This window comes from Gastrolobium bilobum, unplaced genomic scaffold (assembly GCF_033153095.1).
Source record: "Gastrolobium bilobum isolate Gb01-03AN ecotype WA unplaced genomic scaffold, APGP_CSIRO_Gbil_v1 utg6438, whole genome shotgun sequence".
Lineage (NCBI taxonomy): Eukaryota > Viridiplantae > Streptophyta > Magnoliopsida > Fabales > Fabaceae > Gastrolobium > Gastrolobium bilobum.
The window spans coordinates 11,571-30,217 of record NW_026895731.1 but is presented as its reverse complement, the minus strand read 5'-3'; the positions used below and the strand labels follow the sequence as shown (position 1 = coordinate 30,217).

General features: G+C 32.4%; 2 protein-coding genes across 5 annotated transcripts; both read left to right on the top strand.

The window, feature by feature from the left end:
* The first annotated feature begins 2,254 nt into the window (after nucleotides 1-2,254).
* Nucleotides 2,255-3,327, top strand: LOC133294948 (expansin-A1-like). Of its 3 annotated transcripts, XM_061493735.1 has the most exons (4): nucleotides 2,255-2,390; nucleotides 2,468-2,756; nucleotides 2,984-3,156; nucleotides 3,244-3,327. In XM_061493735.1, exons 1-4 carry the CDS (start codon nucleotides 2,255-2,257, stop codon nucleotides 3,291-3,293), a joined length of 648 nt encoding a protein of 215 aa, XP_061349719.1. In that variant the 3' UTR covers nucleotides 3,294-3,327. The 3 variants fall into 3 exon arrangements, with proteins under 3 accessions (XP_061349719.1, XP_061349706.1, XP_061349711.1); XM_061493722.1 differs by having other exon boundaries at nucleotides 2,984-3,327; XM_061493727.1 differs by having other exon boundaries at nucleotides 2,257-2,366; nucleotides 2,984-3,327.
* Nucleotides 3,328-13,987: 10,660 nt separating this feature from the next.
* LOC133295025 (reticulon-like protein B16) lies at nucleotides 13,988-17,003 on the top strand. Of its 2 annotated transcripts, none has more exons than XM_061493813.1 (6): nucleotides 13,988-14,378; nucleotides 14,778-14,863; nucleotides 15,182-15,362; nucleotides 15,453-15,594; nucleotides 16,043-16,112; nucleotides 16,593-17,003. In XM_061493813.1, exons 2-6 carry the CDS (start codon nucleotides 14,827-14,829, stop codon nucleotides 16,757-16,759), a joined length of 597 nt encoding a protein of 198 aa, XP_061349797.1. In that variant the 5' UTR covers nucleotides 13,988-14,378; nucleotides 14,778-14,826; the 3' UTR covers nucleotides 16,760-17,003. The 2 variants fall into 2 exon arrangements, with proteins under 2 accessions (XP_061349797.1, XP_061349790.1); XM_061493806.1 differs by having other exon boundaries at nucleotides 13,988-14,302; nucleotides 16,593-17,002.
* The last annotated feature ends 1,644 nt before the right edge of the window (nucleotides 17,004-18,647 follow it).

The following is an 18,647-nucleotide window of genomic DNA, read 5'->3' as shown; positions in this document are numbered from 1 at the left end:
GGTTGGATCAAATTAATACTCGGTATATTTTTTGTTAAATATAATAAAAAATAACTGTTATAGATATTAAAATTATTAATATATTTTTACCCAATGATTTATGTTTTTAAATTAAATTGGTTCTTATATAGTATTAGAATCTAGATGTTATGAGTTCGATCATCACCACTTTTTATTTTCTCATGTTAAATATCTTATTATAGGTAAACTGACCCTGATGCATAATCCATCATTCAAATTCAATGGATTCTAATGTGAAGATACATGTTAGAGATATATAAAATTATAATGTAATATTATACAATAATTTAAATTTTTGAGTTAAATTGATTCTTTATAATTATATTTTTATATTATTCTTATTTTTATATTTATTTTCACTCATATATCATATTTTTTTCATTTCCAACAAAAGAGTATGTACTTCGAAAGTATCGAAAATGAGCTCCCAGCAATGACCATAACCCAGCTTCACATAAGTGATCTCGCTACTTTAGTTAAAAGTAAAAATAAAAATATTGAAGTTATATGATGGAGGTGGCTGAAATTGAGGAATAATACAACGTCAGAATCCTTAGATTTCTTCGGTAAAATGGAGAAAGGCATTTTTTTAAGGGAAAAAGAAGTATAATGTTGTAGGAAAATGTTTAGGTAATGTTATAGAGATAGAGATGGTGAGACCCACCCTTGTTTTCAAAAACCAAAAAAATAAACAAGTGTGGGTCTCACCATCTCTATCTCTATAACATTATCTAAACATTTTCCTACAACATTATACTTCTATTTCCTTTTTTTAATAAGTAAAAAAATTGGGAAATCATTATCTCCTTCTACATGAGATAAGAATTTTTTCCTACACAAATTCGTTTTCCGTGTCAATTAATTTTTCTTTTCTTTTTTAATTTAAAATGTGGGACCCACATTTAACTTATCTCTACTTTTTTTCTCTCCTACTATCCTACAACATAAGAAAATATGCACCCAAAAAAATTAGGTGGGGTTTGATGATAATATTTTATTAGGATCAAGGTAGATCTCTCAATTTTTGTGAAAATTTTAAAAAGGAATTACAGATTATACTACTAATGAGGTTTTCACATCAGGCAATGAATTTTTTTTATTGTGATATTTCAATAGGTTCATCATTTCGCGATTAATCCACTTTGAGATGTTTTTTAACATGGTCGTGAAAAAATTCAAACTATTTATGAATAAATAAATAGTAATGGTTTTATTTATTTATTTATTTTGTTGGAAATTGTTCCAAGGATATCCCCTAGTTGAAAGTCAAGGATTAATCTCCTAGAGGTGGAGAGATAACGTGATCGTGGCTACAATATCTCCCAATAAAACTTTTTTTATACACAGGGTCAGGGATCGAAGCCCTATCAGCATGCTTAAACATAATCTCTTTAACTCATGTTTTTTATATCATGTGAAAAACTTCAAACTATTTATGCATAAATAAATAGTGATGGTTTTATTCTTTTTTATCTCAATATTTTATCTCTTTCATCTTCTGTCACCATGAATAATTATGATCTTCTCGTTAAACATAATCATATTAAATAACAGATAAAATTATATAGGAGAAAATTATATTTATAAATTTTTTATTTACAAACTTTTATAAAATATATCATGTACTCCAGAAGTACATTCCCAAGTGAGTGTACTCTCGAAAGTATATAATATATTTTGTAAGAGTTTGTAAATAAAAAGTTTATAAATATATTTATCCCAATGATATGTTCCTAATTTTTACCATGTAATATATCTTATTACTACTATCAATGTATTCTAGTAAATAAATATCTCAAGCCCTCAAAGTGAATTCCATTTGACCCATTTAATTTGGGTAACAACTAACAAGTGCTTTGATATCCATTGAAAAGTACAGTTTTCATACAACATATTCCCAAGGTGGCTTACTCCCTTACAGTTTTCTGCATTTGCATGGTCCCAACAGCTAAAAAATGTCAGCTTATGTTTCAGGTTTGATGTTGACTTACCTCTATTTATTCCATCTCCAATTCCACCTCCATTTCCCAAAGCAACTCCTTTCAAGGTTCAGCTTCATGTAATTAATTTTCTTCCTTTTTGTGTTTTCCTTCCTTTCTTTATGTTTTCTATCAATTTATAACAGTACTAGTTGCTTCTTCAGAGTTGTGCATCTAGCTAATAAGAATAACTGCACTATCTACACATTGCTGAATTGTGTCTGAATACTCCTCTGCTGCATTTATGCAGGAAAATGGCTCATTTTGGCTTTCTTATTCTGGGGTTTATCTCCATGATCTCATATGTTAATGGTTATGGAAGCAATGGGGGTTGGACTAATAATGCACATGCCACCTTCTATGGTGGTAGTGATGCTTCTGGGACAATGGGTATGTATGACAACACAAATGTGTTTGCCAAAGTTTGTGCTTTAGGTTCTATACTTATTACATATCTCAAATTGTAGGTGGGGCTTGTGGGTATGGAAACTTGTATAGTCAAGGTTATGGGACTGATACAGCAGCACTTAGCACTGCCTTATTCAACAATGGCTTGAGCTGTGGTGCATGTTATGAAATTAAATGTGCAAATGACCCACAATGGTGCCTCCCTGGCTCCATTGTTGTCACTGCCACTAATTTCTGTCCACCTGGTGGTTGGTGTGATCCTCCCAATCACCATTTTGATCTTTCTCAACCTGTTTTTCAGCAAATTGCTCAATATAAAGCTGGTATTGTTCCTGTAGTTTACAGAAGGTAATTTACCAGTCTCATCTTTCTTTATTGGTCTAATTTTCTCACACAATTTAGACCTTTAAAAAAAATAGTTATGATAGGACCATAGTGTTAATGTTATCAAATGACTAGTATGTGAGTATATAAGGAGTGTGTGCAAGTGAAATTTATGCAAACATCATACTCTTTTTTACTATATTTTTGGCCTTGAAGCTAAAATTTTATTCTTGGTGGGTTTATGTTTGAAGGGTAAGGTGCAGAAGAAGAGGTGGAATCAGATTCACTATCAATGGTCATTCTTACTTCAATTTAGTCCTTGTGACTAATGTTGGAGGAGCAGGTGATGTGCATTCTGTAGGCATCAAAGGTTCAAGAACTAGATGGCAAGCTATGTCAAGGAATTGGGGCCAAAATTGGCAGAGTAACTCCTACCTAAATGGACAAAGCCTTTCCTTTTTAGTCACCACCAGTAATGGTCACAGTGTGGTCTCATATAATGTTGCCCCAGCTAGTTGGTCCTTTGGACAGACCTACACTGGAAGGCAGTTCCACTACTAACAAACCCTTTAATGGAACATCCTTTTCATAATGTTTGGTACCAATATGATAAGATTGCAGTTAAAAAAAAGAACTAAGCCATAGTTGAATTATGTAGATGGGTCAGTATTTGGCCACAATCAAGGTGGTTTAGTCCCTTTAATGTATTTTAATTTACATTGCAAGTTTTTTTTTTATGGTACTTCTATTTAGCTGCAGACAGAGAGGGGAGGGTTATTTGAATGTAACTTTAGCAGTGAGATTTTATGTGCCGTATTGCAATTTGAGCAAGTCATTTGAAGATCCCTTGGCAAATGGGATTCTTGCTTTACTGAGAAAGATCAACTTCAAAAAATATTTGTTAAGTATATTTTTCTTGTACTTTAATTATTATTGAATAAGAAATGTCAATGCTTCGTTTGTGTAATAAAAATTAAATGCACAACTTTACGTACTTAAACTTCATTGCACAAAGTGAGCTTACCAAAAAAAAAAAGTTCATTGCACAAAGTGATTACTGAAAGTGATGAAAATCTTACAGGAAGGCTTTACTCATCGTGGAGTTTTTTTTTTTTATAAATAATATTTAAAAAATCTTTTGTTTAGAAAAATACAAAGAAGAAACAAATACTGAAATGAAATTGGTTTGAACGCGTGGACACACGTGTACAAAGTCATTCCAAGTGATTCCACGTGCTGCTGTCAGAATCTTTTGTTTGGAAATTATATTTTCTAATGTGTTTGTGGGCTACATATTGTATAAATAATATATTATATTATTCCTCACAAAAAAAAATATGTTATTTAATATATATTAGGTAAATTAAAGTGATCAAATAAAGATGCACAAATAGATTTCTAAGTAAGTGTTGGACAAATGGGTAGATACAGTGTTGGAACAACTAGGTATAATACGAGCTGACTGTTCCAACAATAAATAAAAATACTATAAAGGGTTGTGGCCCCCAATATGTCAAATAACAACCCTAGTTTCTTTTTCTCATTAAGAGAGAGACATCACACTAAAGATTAAGGATTATGGCTATTTGACAGAAGAAGATCGCATGCCCCATGAAGAGAAGTTTATACTAAAGAATAAGGATTAAGGCTATTCGACAAAGGAAGATCGCATACCCCAAAAGAGAAGATCAAAGTTATTCCGCTGCTATGGAGACAAGTATTCCTCCACCTTTATGTTAATATTCCTTTATGATTTGGTATGATGAATTTTGATTTGTTGGTTATAGTTATCATCATAAGGTTAAAAGGAATTACTATTCCAACAATTGGTATCAGAGCTATCATCATATTGAATCATGAGGGAATTAAGTTTTGCGATTTTTATATATGATGAATCATGAAAAGTTTTGCTTTACTGTTTTTTGCCATAAAGTTTATTGTTTTTTGAATGTGGGTTCCATCTCATGTATTTTGTATTAGTTATATAATGTTATTTTTGTTACCTGACAATAATTTTTAGTTTTGGAATAGTTTTGGAACAAAAGTTACAATCTTTTGAAAATTTAGGATTCGCAGTTTAATAAGGATTTATTATTTAAACTTTTGAATCTGCTTAAAGAAATCGAATGTTTAAGGTCTTTGGTTTTCGTGTTTTTCCTTAGATTTGATATTCTTTGTCAAAAGTCAAATTAAATTTTTTTTCTTTGGTATTGTGGATCATTTTCAAACTTTCATTTGAAAAGGCTTATCTATGTGTCGATTGTGCATTAATTTTTAAGCCTTATAATGAAAAATTATTTATCATTATTGATATAATGATACAGTATGTATATATATATATATACATTGAGGATTGATAAATAATACTTTTTATTGTTGTTATTTTATTTTTAAATGGGTTTATTATCCCTACGAGGTTTCTATTTGAAATTAAATATGATAGATTTGTTAGTTGCCAAAGTGGCTAAATTTATAAAGGTTAATTTGATTTCAAATAGGTTGATAATATAAATACATATTGTTTATGCGAATAATTATCGTTCCAGAGGAAGGTAGTTGTTTGGCCAAATAATATATGTTGTATGATCATGTGTGTGTTTGTTACTTATGCAGAGAATAATCGACCCAGAGGAAGGTTATTATTTGGCCAAGTAATGGACATACTTGTAGTAATAAATATGTGACAATTATTAAGGCTTCACCATGTGAGTCATAGTCAGCCCAAATGAAGGCTATGGTTTGACAAGACTTATTATCAATGTTTGATTACTGTATTAAGAGTACCACTTACAATTTGATATTTTTGTCCAAAGACTAAATGTTAATGTTGTGCTAGGTATCTTGTATATAAACTCATTTGACTTCGGATTATTTGTCAATATCATGTATGTAATACGATTATGATGGTGTTTAAATATAGCCTTTTTACAACTAATGAGGTGTATTGGATTAGGATTTTGAAAGACTTGTTTTGAGATAAATTTTTTTATAGATTTTAAAAGACTATTTAGAATTAGACGGATTTTAAAGACTTTTTTAAAAGATATTTTTTACAATCAAGATTTCATAAGATTTGATTTTAAAGGATTTTAATAGAATTTATAAGATTTGAAAGGACAATATGGATTTATAAAATTTTAAAAATCCATATGAATTTTTAACAAACATTCAAAATTACAAGAGTCAATAAAAAAATAACAAAGAAATGCAGTGATATTAATAAAAAAAACTAAAACCTAATATAATTTTCTCAATCAATAAAACATAATTTAATTTTTACAAACATTCAAAATTCCTTAGCAACAACTCTTCACATATTTAAAATTATACTAGTCCTCCATGCATTAGCATTTTCTCGTTCATGCTCTTGGGTTTGACCAAGGAGTTAAAAATTATCTTCTTCATTTGGTATTGGAGCTATGCATATATTATTATAAGATCCAATTTTTTATTTATTTATTAAAATAATTCTAAATTTACATAAAATTCATGATAAAATTTTGTTTGGAATTTTTTGCAATTGATCTTGAAAATCTTGGGGTTTTTGTTCTACATGATGAGAGTTTTCTAACCATATATCATATGCGTGTTTTCATTCTGAATTTCTGGATTTTATTATATGAAAGTTTAGAAAATTTCTCAAATTATTTTTAATCGATACATTAAAACCTGAATTTCTGAGTATTCATTAAATTATTTTGGGGCTTTTGAAAAATAAGTTTTTAGTTATCTATTGATATAAAAATTATTTGAAATCGTTTCCTATAACGAAGGAATTTTGTTCATGAATGTATTGTTACGAAATATAGGGTTTATATTATGAAAGTTTCAATCTTTCTTTAAATTGATCTTGTTTAATGGCTGCAAAACGAAAAATTGGTTTGAGGGTTTTATTTTATTTTTAATACAAAAATCATACCTTTTTGTACCAAGAAAAATTGCGACCCAAAGCTTGAAAAATTAGCTCTCAAAAATATGCTATTTTGAGTGTTGGTTTGTTTTTTCTGGGTAGTTTTGTGATAAAAATTGCTCAAAAATATGCTGTTTTTGAGCTTTGACGAAGCTCACATGGCAAAACCTGATTTTGAGCGGATCAACCCACCAAAGAAGAAGAAAACACTGTAGTAGAGAAATCTCAAGAAATCCCAGGGTTAGGGTGAGATTGTAAGAGATGCATCCTATTTATATTTCTCACTAAAAGTCTCATGAAATCCACACCAATAGAAAATTCATTAAAATCGTGAGATTTTTTAATACCCTAAGCTTGTTTTTCCTTTGTTTAAAATTCTGATTGAATACCAACATATTTGGATAGACTCTAAAATAATCTTTTAAAATCCTAATCGAGTACCACGTGACTTTTTGTCAGTCCTTTAAAATCTTAATCGAATACCAATGGATTTTTTTGTCTAAAAACAATCCATTAAAATCCTTTGAAATCTCAATCCAATACACCCCCTAAATACAAATCTGTTGCACTCAAACACATCTAAAATTGGGCATGAGCGGTCACGCCCATAAGCAGGCGTGACCCAGAAACCTGGGAGGAGAGACTGATAAGGTTCAGGGTGTGCATGACAACCTTCCCAGAATCAATTCTTTTTTAATTTCTGATCCCGGGAAATGAAATGGATAGGAAACTCGTTTGGTAAAATCAGTTTATTTTTTGTTCCCGGGATGAATTGATTTAATTTTTGTGCAGATGAACAGAAAAAAGAATCAGAAAATTTCTGCTTTTTTGTTCCCGGGCACAAAATGAGAAATACTTATTTCTCTCAATCACTCTCCACCTTTACCATCATCACTACCACCACCATCATCCCGACACGACTGCCTGCCGCCACCATCGTCGCCGCCGTCATCGTACCACTAGTGTCGTCGTTACCACCACGATATCACTGCCACCATTAGCACCACCTCCACCCATCACTACCACCATGCCACCGTCACCACCACCACAACTACCACCGCTGCCACCACCACCACCACTATCACCGTCACCATCACCATCACCACCACCGCTATCAACCACCACCACCATCATCATAGCAATCACCGCCACCATCGCCATCACACGCTACTGCCACCACCCTCATCGCCACCACTACCACCACCACGACGCCATCACTACCATCACCACCATTGTCACCAACCACTACTACCATTGGCGCAACCACTACCGTCATCACTACCGCCGTCACCGCCACCATCATCATCACAGCCATTACCGTCACCACCACCACCATCGCCACCATAACACCACCTCCGCCACTACCACCACCACCACCGCCACCACTACCACCACCGCCACTGCCACCACCACCATAATGATGCTTTCACAACCACAACCATCTTTCCACTGCTACCATTGTTGCCGCCACCAACCACCATACCCACCATCATTGTCGCAGCAACTGTCGTCACTTCCACCACCACCATCCCCATCACTACCGCCGCCGTCCCCATTACCACCGCCATCGTCGCAGCCACTGCCATCACAACCACCACCACTATCTTCACCACGTCACTGCCACTACCACTACTGTACTGTCGCCGCCACCACCACCACAACCACACCATATGGAAAGGAAAGTGATGATCCGAACTTTTTTTATATTTAATAGGAATTATTTTTTATTATATTTTTTGTTGTATTATCAAACACAATTCTCATTCTCGGAATAAAAATAGAACATGTTATCAAACACATTTTTTTCTCAAAAACTGTTCCAAGGCACAAAAATAAAAAAGAATTGTTTCTTTTCAGAAATAATGCTAGGGAATAGAATGGTTGTCATGCACACCCTTAAAGGATAGAGATGATTGTAACTTATAGGAAGAGGAAAAAGAAAATTTCCTTTTATTTAATCCTTAATCGGAAATTATAAAAAAAGAAATTAACCAAGTATAAAGCACTCTCTTTCTCTCTCAGTTTTGTTTTTGTTTTTGGGTAAACAACTTTCTCTCTCATTTTTATTCACTATAAGGGCTGCAACTTCGACCCAATTAGTGTAATTCATTCAAACAGTTTTAAGATTTGGGTCATACAGATAGGTTCTACTGGACCATTTATTCGGTATAAATAGTGACGGGCCTGTTCAAAAAATTATATATATATATATCGTGAATATAATGGTTAGAAATTTAGAATTATTGGATCATATTTATTAATTAATTATTAATTTTTAATAAGTTATAATCTTTAAATTGACAAAAATCAATGGTTAAAATTTGATGGCAAACTTTTTAGTTTGACACCGGTGTCAAAGAATCTTGTCTATATATATGGTAGGAGCTTCTTATACCGAGGTAAGAATAACAAATTTTATACTCAATCCTAATTGTTAATTTTCGATATATGACGATTATAATTTATTGGAAATTAACCATTAATTAATTAGAATAATCTAATTAATTACCATTATTTGATGGACGGTTATTAATGATTAATATTGAATGTAAAATTTATTATTCTTATATATATATGGGTAATAGTTTTTTCTTGTTACAGGAGAAAATTATTAGCTCCAGCAAGGTCCACTGACAGGGAGAGAAAGAAAAAAATCAGAGTGAGACTCATCTTAGGTTTGTGAGTGGAGGAGATGATTTTTTCTCTTTCCATGTTAGTGGACTCCACCTGCATAATTGTGTTTGCTAGAGGTAATAATTTTCTCCTTTAAAGAACTATATATATTGACAAGATCAATTTACACATGTGTAAGAATAATAAATCTTACCAATCTTAACCGATGATTTTCGTCCATTAAACGACTATAATTAATTGGATATTCTCATTAATTAATTATTAATTCTCAATAAATTATAACTGTTAGATATTGAAAATCAATAATTAAAATTGTGTGTAAGATTTGTTATTCTTACTGTAACATCCTGGTGGCTGATGAGGGAGGTGATCATCAGTGCAAAGAGGCATGGACAAGGGGCGGCTCCTGACAAGCTTCTAACTGAGAGGTACATGAATAAATCGAGTACACACCCAAAGAGAGGAATTCCAAAGACTGTACACGTATATGACTCTACAGTTGGGGATAGCTTATAAAAATTAATTAGTATTACCTAGACTAATAATATGCATCTACTTTTCGGTAGCCCAAAACGAAAGAACTTCATAGTTAAGCGTGCTTAACTTGAAGCAATTCGAAGATAAGTGACCTCCTGAGAAATTTTCCTAGGAAGTGTGTGAGTGCGGACAAAGCATGCCAAAAACTCTCATGTTAGTTTGTGGGAACAATTATTGATTCTTGAAGCGGCTGAACGTTACACTTACACCAGTGCATGAAGATCCTGCCCTTATATGGGGCAAGATATAAAAAATTTGACATATCATCTGAGAACTGTTAGATCAAGCAGATTAACGTTGTAACATGTTTACAAATCAAAGTCGTTGGATAGAGACAAGATCAACGACTCTTAGATAAGGTGTCAAACTTTTTGTTTGACACCGATATCAAAGGATATATATATATATATATATATATGGGTTTCATTTTTCTGCAGTTACTGCAGATAAGTTATCTGCAGTAAGTCCAATACGACGTCGTTTTCGGGCGGAAATCATGGTGTTTTTGTAATTTTAATTTATTTCAGGGTTATAATAGTCTTTATATTTAAATTTTTTAAGATTTCAATACCAAAACGACGTCGTTTTAAGAATAAATGCAGGTAACTTGTCTGCATTAACTGCAGAAACATTTTTCCCTATATATATATATATATATATATATATATATATATATATATATATATATATATATATATAGAGAGAGAGAGGCAAGTTCTTTTTACACTAGTGTGAGACTTGTTAATGTTACACCACATCTCAATCGTTGATGGATGAAAATCATCAGTTGGTATTTGTAGTGTAATAAATGATTAATTAATATTAATTAATTTATATGACTTCCTAAATTATAACCGTTGGATGCATAGAAATCAACGGTTGTGATGTGGTGTAAAACTTATTAGTTTACACCGGTGTAAAATGATACTGTTCCTAGGGGTGGCAATACAGGTATTGACCCGCAGGTTGACCCGTGACCCGACCCGCCAAATCACATGTCGTGTCAACCCGCGGGTCAGGGCGGGTCGTGTCAGGGTTGTGTAAATGAGACCCTTTTTTTTTCGTGTCGGGTCACGTGTTAACCCGCGGGTTCGCGTGTCAACTTGCACAATGTCATTTTTTTAATTTTCAATTAAATATTTTATTATATTATTATTTTTATTCATTTATATATTGATATATATAGTCATTGTTTAGTATAGAAAAGAATACAAGGAACTAAAAATCTCAAGAAACAGAAGCTAATCTTTTTTTATTTTATTTTTTATTTTTTATTTTTTTATTGTTTTTAATTTATTTATTTTTCAAAAAATCCCACTTTTTTTTTTAAATTTTAAATTTTGCGGGTCGTGTCGTGTCGACCCGTGACCCACAACGGGTCGTGTCAGGGTTCGTGTTTTGTGACCCGTTGACAAAACGGGTCGTGTCAGGGTCGTGTCAAATAGTGTACGGGTCGAAAACGTGTCGTGTCGTGTCGGGTTGACCCGTATTGCCACCCCTAACTGTTCCTATATATATATAGGGGCAAGATATTCTTACACCGGTGTAAGAGTTAGAAGTCTTACACTCAATCTTGATCATTGATTCACTTGTATCCAATGGTCCACATTATTAAAAAATTTGAGCCATTAGATATAAGTGGAATGAACGGACAAGATTGAGAGTGTAACTTACTCTAGTGTAAAATGATCATGACCCGTATATATATAAGATCATTTGACACCAATATTAAACTTTGAAATTTGATACTGAATCATAACCGTGATTTCCGCCAATCAACTGTTATCATTTATTGAGAATTAATAATTAATTAATAAGTTTGATTGGTGTAACATCCCAAGAGCTGGCAAGGGCAGGGAGTGATTGCCGGTGCGAAAGGGCACGGACAATGAGTGGCTCATGCCAAATCTTGCAGCTTGGGGGTTCATGAATGAATTAAATCAACACCCGAAAGAGAGGGATTCCAGAGACTGTGCTGGTATGGGACGGTACAGTTAGGAATGACTTATAAGAATTAATTGGTACTACGTATACTAACAAGATGCATCTACTTTTCGGTAGCCCGGATCGGAAGAAGTCCACAGTGAAGCGTGCTTGACTTGGAGCAATTCTGGGATGGGTGACCTCCAGAAAAGTTTTTCCGGGAAGTGTGCGAGTGAGGACAAAGCACACTGAAAAGTCTCGTGTTAGTATGTGGGGATAGTCATTGATTCTTGAAGCGGCCAGGCGTTACAAGTGGTATCAGAGTGGGCCTATCTTCCAGTACGGTGTGGTTCGAGGACAAACCAGGCGGAAGCTGGTGGGCATGTAACATCCCAAGAGCTGGCAAAGGCAGGGAGTCATCGCCGGTGCGAAAGGGCACGGACAATGAGCGGCTCATGCCAAATCTTGCAGCTTGGGGGTTCATGAATGAATCGAATCAACACCCGAAAGAGAGGGATTCTAGAGACTGTGCTGGTATGGGGACGGTACAATTAGAAATGGCTTATAAATTAATTGGTACTACGTATACTAACAAGATGCATCTACTTTTCGGTAGCTCGGAGCGGAAGAAGTCCACAGTGAAGCGTGCTTGACTTGGAGCAATTCTGGGATGGGTGACCTCCTGGGAAGTTTTCCCGGGAAGTGTGCGAGTGAGGCCAAAGCACACTGAAAAGTCTCGTGTTAGTGTGTGGGGACAATCATTGATTCTTGCAAGTGGCCGGGCGTTACAATTGGCGCAGATTATAACTGTTGATTTGCGGAATCAATTGTTAGAATTTAATGTCAAATTTTAAAGTTTGACACCGGTGTAAAAGGTCTGGCCCATATATATATATATATATATATATATATATATATATATATATATATATATATATATATATATGGGCTTATCATTTCTCAAGCTGTCGGAGATAACTTTATCTCCGGCTACTAAATCATAACCGTACAAAGATGGATCAATGGTGATAAAGGAAGAGAGAGAAAAAAGGAATCATAACTATTCAAAGATGAATCAATAAATATAAGAAAATAAATAATCAAAACGACGTAGTTTTGGGGTGGCCGGAGATAAACTTATATCAAGCAGCTTGAGAAATGTTTTTCCTATATATATATATATATATATATATATATATATATATATATATATATATATATATATATATATACGGGGTAGGATATGGTAACAACCAATTAATGTTACTACCAATCAATTTCACCGTTCGGTCGATTATGTTGATCTAACGGTTATATTTATTTCCAATGGGCCCTACCATAATCTCGATAGTGGGTTACTAATAACTATCCACTCTCACGTTAATCGTATGATATAACACACACACACACACACACACACACACATATATATATATAGGGAATAGCCCCGTAAGACATACATAAGAGATATACAGAATATCCATTAATGTCCGTCTAGAACAAATATTATAACTATGTATTTTCAGGAATACATAATTATAATTCTAAAGAGAGAAAAAAATAAATTTAACATTATAATTATATATTCCTGAGAATACATAATTATAAACTTTTGACCACAGTTACTTTAATTAATGTATGGGAAAACATTTTCTTATGTCGTAGGAGAATTGTTTTCTCCTACTAGTGACCCTTCGATTTTCGTGCAATATTTTCTTTTATTTTTTTATTTTTTAATAGATGTGGGCCCCTTATAAGATGTGTCTACAGTATGAGAAAATTTTCTCCTACCCCATGAGAAAATCGAAACCCTTAATGTATATAACCAAATAAATTACATCCAGTAGATAGACAAAAATCAATAGTTCACATGAGGTATCAAATTAAAAAAAATTAACACTATTGTTAAATGATACATTTGACACTAGTGCCAAATGATGTTACCTTATATATAATTATTGAAAAAAACTACTCTTATGCTATATGTGATAAATTTATCTTCTACACACCCTTCGATAACTGTGCCACCTTTTTTTTTTTTTTTTCAAGTGGTGAAGTTCACAAGTTTGTCTCTATGATATGAGATAACTTATTTCCTTTAACACGAGATTAATAAAACCTATAATTATTAGGCAGTCATTCATTTTATCAATTAATTTTTTTTTTTTTAAATTATACGATGTATCCCAAAAATACAAAAAAATAAATAAATTAATGTATCTCGCAATACAACTCAGCTAGGTTGGGGGAGCTCCAGAAGATGGAACTTGAAGTTTCTAAGCATTTTCCTTGTTTCAAAGAATTGAATTGAATTAAACTATTTTCTTTCTGTCTAGTCTTCCATCATATCGGAACCTAAATCTTCATCTTTTTGTATTGTCTCCTTTGAATTTGAACCCTAATTTCGTTCTCATCAATTTTAGGGTTTTTGCTTCGCTCCCTTTCTCACCCATAATTGTCTCTAAATTCGACTCTAGTTTCTCTCTTTCAGCTCTCCGCTTTGCATTCTCGGCACGTCACGGTCATTTCGGCTCTAAATTCGTTCGGATTTCATCAGATCTTCGTGGTAGAAACCGTGTATTCTGTTTGAAGTTTGATTTTTTCTATTTATTTGCAGATTTTTTCCCCCCTATTGACAAATGGTAATCTTGATCTTGATCTAGCTCGCCATCATAATTCATAACTTGCCTTAGGGGTTAATCACTGTGTCTGTAATTTAGGATGAGAATGACTATGATCTTGGTAATTTAACATGAACTAATATTTAAAGTTGTGCTCAAGTCTCAAGTTGTTTCATCAGTGCCAAGTTTGAATCTTTTAATTGTTTTGTGTGTTTCCACTTTGTCACTCAAACTTGGGCAGCTTTTTTGTACTTTTGTTTTCCAAGTATATGGGGTTCTGTTATGTTGCTTGCATTGGATTTGTGGAGGGTTGTTATGATTTGACTGAGATGACAGAATTCTGAACTGTGATTTTGGTGCTGTATTATTGCGAAGCTTGTTGTCATGGTAATTCAGCTCATATGTTGATTATAAATCCAGGTCTGGGCAATCCGGTTCGTAGGACTTCCATTTTGGAGAGTTTAATTTCATGTCTGAATCAGAAGCTCAGCTTCCTACTGCCTTTGGTATGTACCTATGGTCATTCAAGTTTGATTTTTCTTTCTGTTTCTTGTCATTTTGTTATTCTTTTTTGTTTGTCTAATCTTAATGATTTGGATATGGGATTGAAAATTGTTTGAGTTGAAGATTGCTCAGTGTGAAGATCCTATACAAGCCAGTTGCTATTTTTTTTAATAAATTAAACTTTATTTAACTTTACAAACTTGGAAAAAATTGCTGGAAGAGCATCACTCTGCAATCTGCATGCTTGCATTTCATATTTTTTTGTATTGAATATGGTTATACTAGTTCTTAACTATTGCTCTCTTTTGTTTCTTTTGTAGTTGCTGATGTTCTATTGTGGAAGCGGTGGCATGTTTCCTTGGGTGTCATTGTTGTTGCAACAGTTGCCTGGCTCCTGCTTGAGTGGACCGATTTACCATTTTTAACAATTTGTTCAGATGTCTTGCTGATTTTGATCGTACTATTGTTTCTGCATGCTAACTATGCTGCCCTTAGAAATAAGTATGATTAGTAATCCTTGATGTTCTTGTTATGTTTTTCAACATTTTTAACATTAACACTGTCATTGGGTATCCTTTTCTTTTCAAGCAGACTTCCACCAACGTTACCTGAGCTAGTAGTGTCAGAGGAGATGGTTAATAATGTGGCAGCTTCATTTCGGGTCAAAATCAATAATGTGCTCCTTATAGCTCATGACATCACTATTGGCAAGGATTTTAGAATTTTTTTTAAGGTTAGTTTTGTTTCAGGTGACAGCATTTTAGGAATTTTGGCTTGGGGAAATGTGATCTAATTATCTAAATAATTAGTGATTCTTTTCCAAAGATGTATATTTGTTGAAAAAAAACTAGGTTGAGAATGATATTGTCTAAAAGGAATTTACTGGTAAAATTTAGCAAGGATGACATATAATTTGGGATGGGCTTACGAAACGCATGGGCTACTAATACCTTGGGGGAACCTGCTCCGTTGAAGTAATTCCCTCAAATTTGTCGGTTGTTTTTCAACAATATATGCTCTGTTATGTTGGCTATTTTATGGTCTACATTAAATTATAATTTTGCTATAACAATGCAATTTTTGCATTTAAAAATGAGATTTTAGTAATTCTCAGAATTTTGTATATGATTCGATGGAAAATGAACAGAGATTATTCATTGTGTGCTGTGTCTATTTGACAGGTGGTGGTTTGTCTGTGGCTCTTGTCCGTCATTGGAAGCATCTTCTCCTTCTTCACACTTGCATATATTGGTATGTTTGCATCATAGGTCTATTTATGAAAAACTGTTTGTGTGTCTCTTGAGACCTCCTTTCTCATTAATGTAGAGTAATTTCTGTACTAAATGATATTTAGGTGTTTCACTTGAACCTTTTGGCTTTTCTTTCACTGCCTTCTTCTATTGTTTGGTTTTTGGGGTGGGCGGTGATGACAGTCACTTGTGTCCAACTCTGTGCAATGTAATCCTTGTCAAACTTTCATTGCATTCACATGATTTTCATTTACCTGATTGGATGTTTGTACTCACATGACTGTGCTTTTGAACTCGGTGGTTTACTGTGATATTCTAATCTATTTTGTTTAGTGCTGTGAAGAATCATTTTGACAGCTAATATTCTTGAACAGCATATGTAAATCTTTGAAGTCTCTACACAAGTTGGGAATTTATATATAAACTCATGACCTTTTATATTTCTTTTTTATTCACATTTCTTCCTCTTTAATGGTGACAGGAAGCCTCATGATGATTACTATCCCCGCCTTGTACAGCAAATATGGAGATTATGTAGATAAATGTTGTGGACTTATACACCATCAATTTTCAAAGCATTATAGAATAGTAGACGAGAGTGTTTTCAATAGATTGCCCCGTAATATATCAAAGGACAAAGAGTCTTGATTTTCAAGGTCTTCCAATTTATGTTCCTTGTGTGTGTAAATTAACTATTCCGTCTTATTTGTGTTGTCTAGAATCTGGCTAGCACTTCGCCTTCATATATGTTGGGAACAATTTTGTAGTTTAGATGTTGCTCTTGTCAAATGTACGGCATCTTTTTTCACTTCCCTGGCTTTGAAATAGAGAATTTGTTTGCATTTTGCGAGCTTGTTTGACGTAGTTTTAGGATTTTGGAGTTATTGTCATCATATTTTAAAATCTCATGGGAAAATTTATACTTGTACATATCGCTACTGGCAAAAGGAAATTTATTATAATTAGGTATGTTCTTTTAATGTGGTGGCAGAAGTAAAAACAAAAATATATTTTTCCTAAATAATTGTCGGGATAGGTTATTTATTTATTTATTTTTATGTCTATCTTACCTATCATTCTTTAACACTGTTAGATTAGAATCTTAGGCATGGAAAAAAGTTAGGTAGAATAATTTATTCCATAATTATCATTTAAAATTTTGCATAATATTTTTAAGGAAAAAAAAAAATGTAAAGTTATTTTAGATAATTTTGTCCAATCTTTACCGGAATAATGTCGTGTTGGGGTTGAAAAATAAAAAAATTAGAATGATAAAGATTATTATTATCTTGGAATAAATTAAAATTTTTTTTAAGGAAAAAATATATTTAATATTATTTTAGATAATTTTGTCTGATGTTAATCAAAATAATGTTATTTTAGGGTTGAAAAATTAAAAAATTTGAATATTAAAGACTATTATAATTTTGAAATAAATTAAAATTAAAAATACATCATGATTTTCATCCCAAAATAACTTCGTTTCAATGAACATTAGATAAAATTGTCTAAAATAACTTTAAAAATAATGAACCATATTTTTAATTATAGGAAAGTATAATTAAATTTGTCAAAATTACTTATTTACTTCACTAATGTTATTTCATATTCTGTTTAGTAGAGATACCAAAATATAATAATAAAATTGAAAAAAAAAATTAAGGACATCTTGGATTTCTAAATTAACAGGTAATTTGAAACAAGAAAATTACTGACAATATATTCTTCTTCTTTTTTTGTAGTAACAATTGGGTCTATTGTCTTGTGTTATTGATCCAAATTTCATATTGAGTCCATTAAAACATGAGATTTTATTCATAAAAAATGTTGAAATTAGAGTGATAACTTTTTTAGTACATACATAAAGTGTTATTTAAACATTTGAAAAATATTTTAAAAATTTCATGAAAATAGTGGGAAGTATATTATTAATTTATAAAACTATTTTAAAAAATAATAATAAAATAATTACTTTAAAAAATATTTAATATTGATAATTTATTTTTTCTACACCATTAGGAACTCTGAATTCTTAATTTTTATTTTTATTTTGATACAAAAATTCTTAATTCTTCTACTCTATTAAATCCATTTCTTGTGGCACTGTTCAAAACAGATGTCAGTGATTCACCATCTCTCGCTCAAATGTAAGGACTATAGGATTGTAGTGCTACAATTCATGACATGATGATGGACTCCTATAGCAACAGCCACCTCGTTATGGCCCATCAGCCCTCAATACAAAGCATTGATGAACTTATACAAAGCATGAAGGGAATACCTTTGTCCATACAAAATGATGCCATCCCGAGTACCCAAGGTTATAAATTGTCCCTTATTCTTTGAAGATCATCAATGCTCTTATGAGCAGTTACATGAACATGACCCAGGTTATTTTAATTTTTATTTCTTCCAAAATGTTAACAAAAATGTGCTGATTCTTCAATTAGGCATTTATTGAGTTCTTGTCGTTATATATAATCTGTTTATAATTTGTTTATAATTTTTTTTTAACAAGTATTTATAAATTACACTT

Excerpts from the sequence above, each read along its gene's own strand:
- LOC133294948 (XM_061493722.1), top strand. The coding sequence starts at position 2,255 with ATGGCTCATTTTGGCTTTCTTATTCTGGGGTTTATCTCCATGATCTCA. Across the intron at positions 2,391-2,467 it reads TGATGCTTCTGGGACAATGG|GTGGGGCTTGTGGGTATGGA; the intron begins GTATGTATGACA and ends CTCAAATTGTAG. Across the intron at positions 2,757-2,983 it reads GTTCCTGTAGTTTACAGAAG|GGTAAGGTGCAGAAGAAGAG; the intron begins GTAATTTACCAG and ends TTATGTTTGAAG.
- LOC133295025 (XM_061493813.1), top strand. The coding sequence starts at position 14,827 with ATGTCTGAATCAGAAGCTCAGCTTCCTACTGCCTTTG. Across the intron at positions 15,363-15,452 it reads TATGCTGCCCTTAGAAATAA|ACTTCCACCAACGTTACCTG; the intron begins GTATGATTAGTA and ends CTTTTCAAGCAG. Across the intron at positions 15,595-16,042 it reads ATTTTAGAATTTTTTTTAAG|GTGGTGGTTTGTCTGTGGCT; the intron begins GTTAGTTTTGTT and ends TCTATTTGACAG.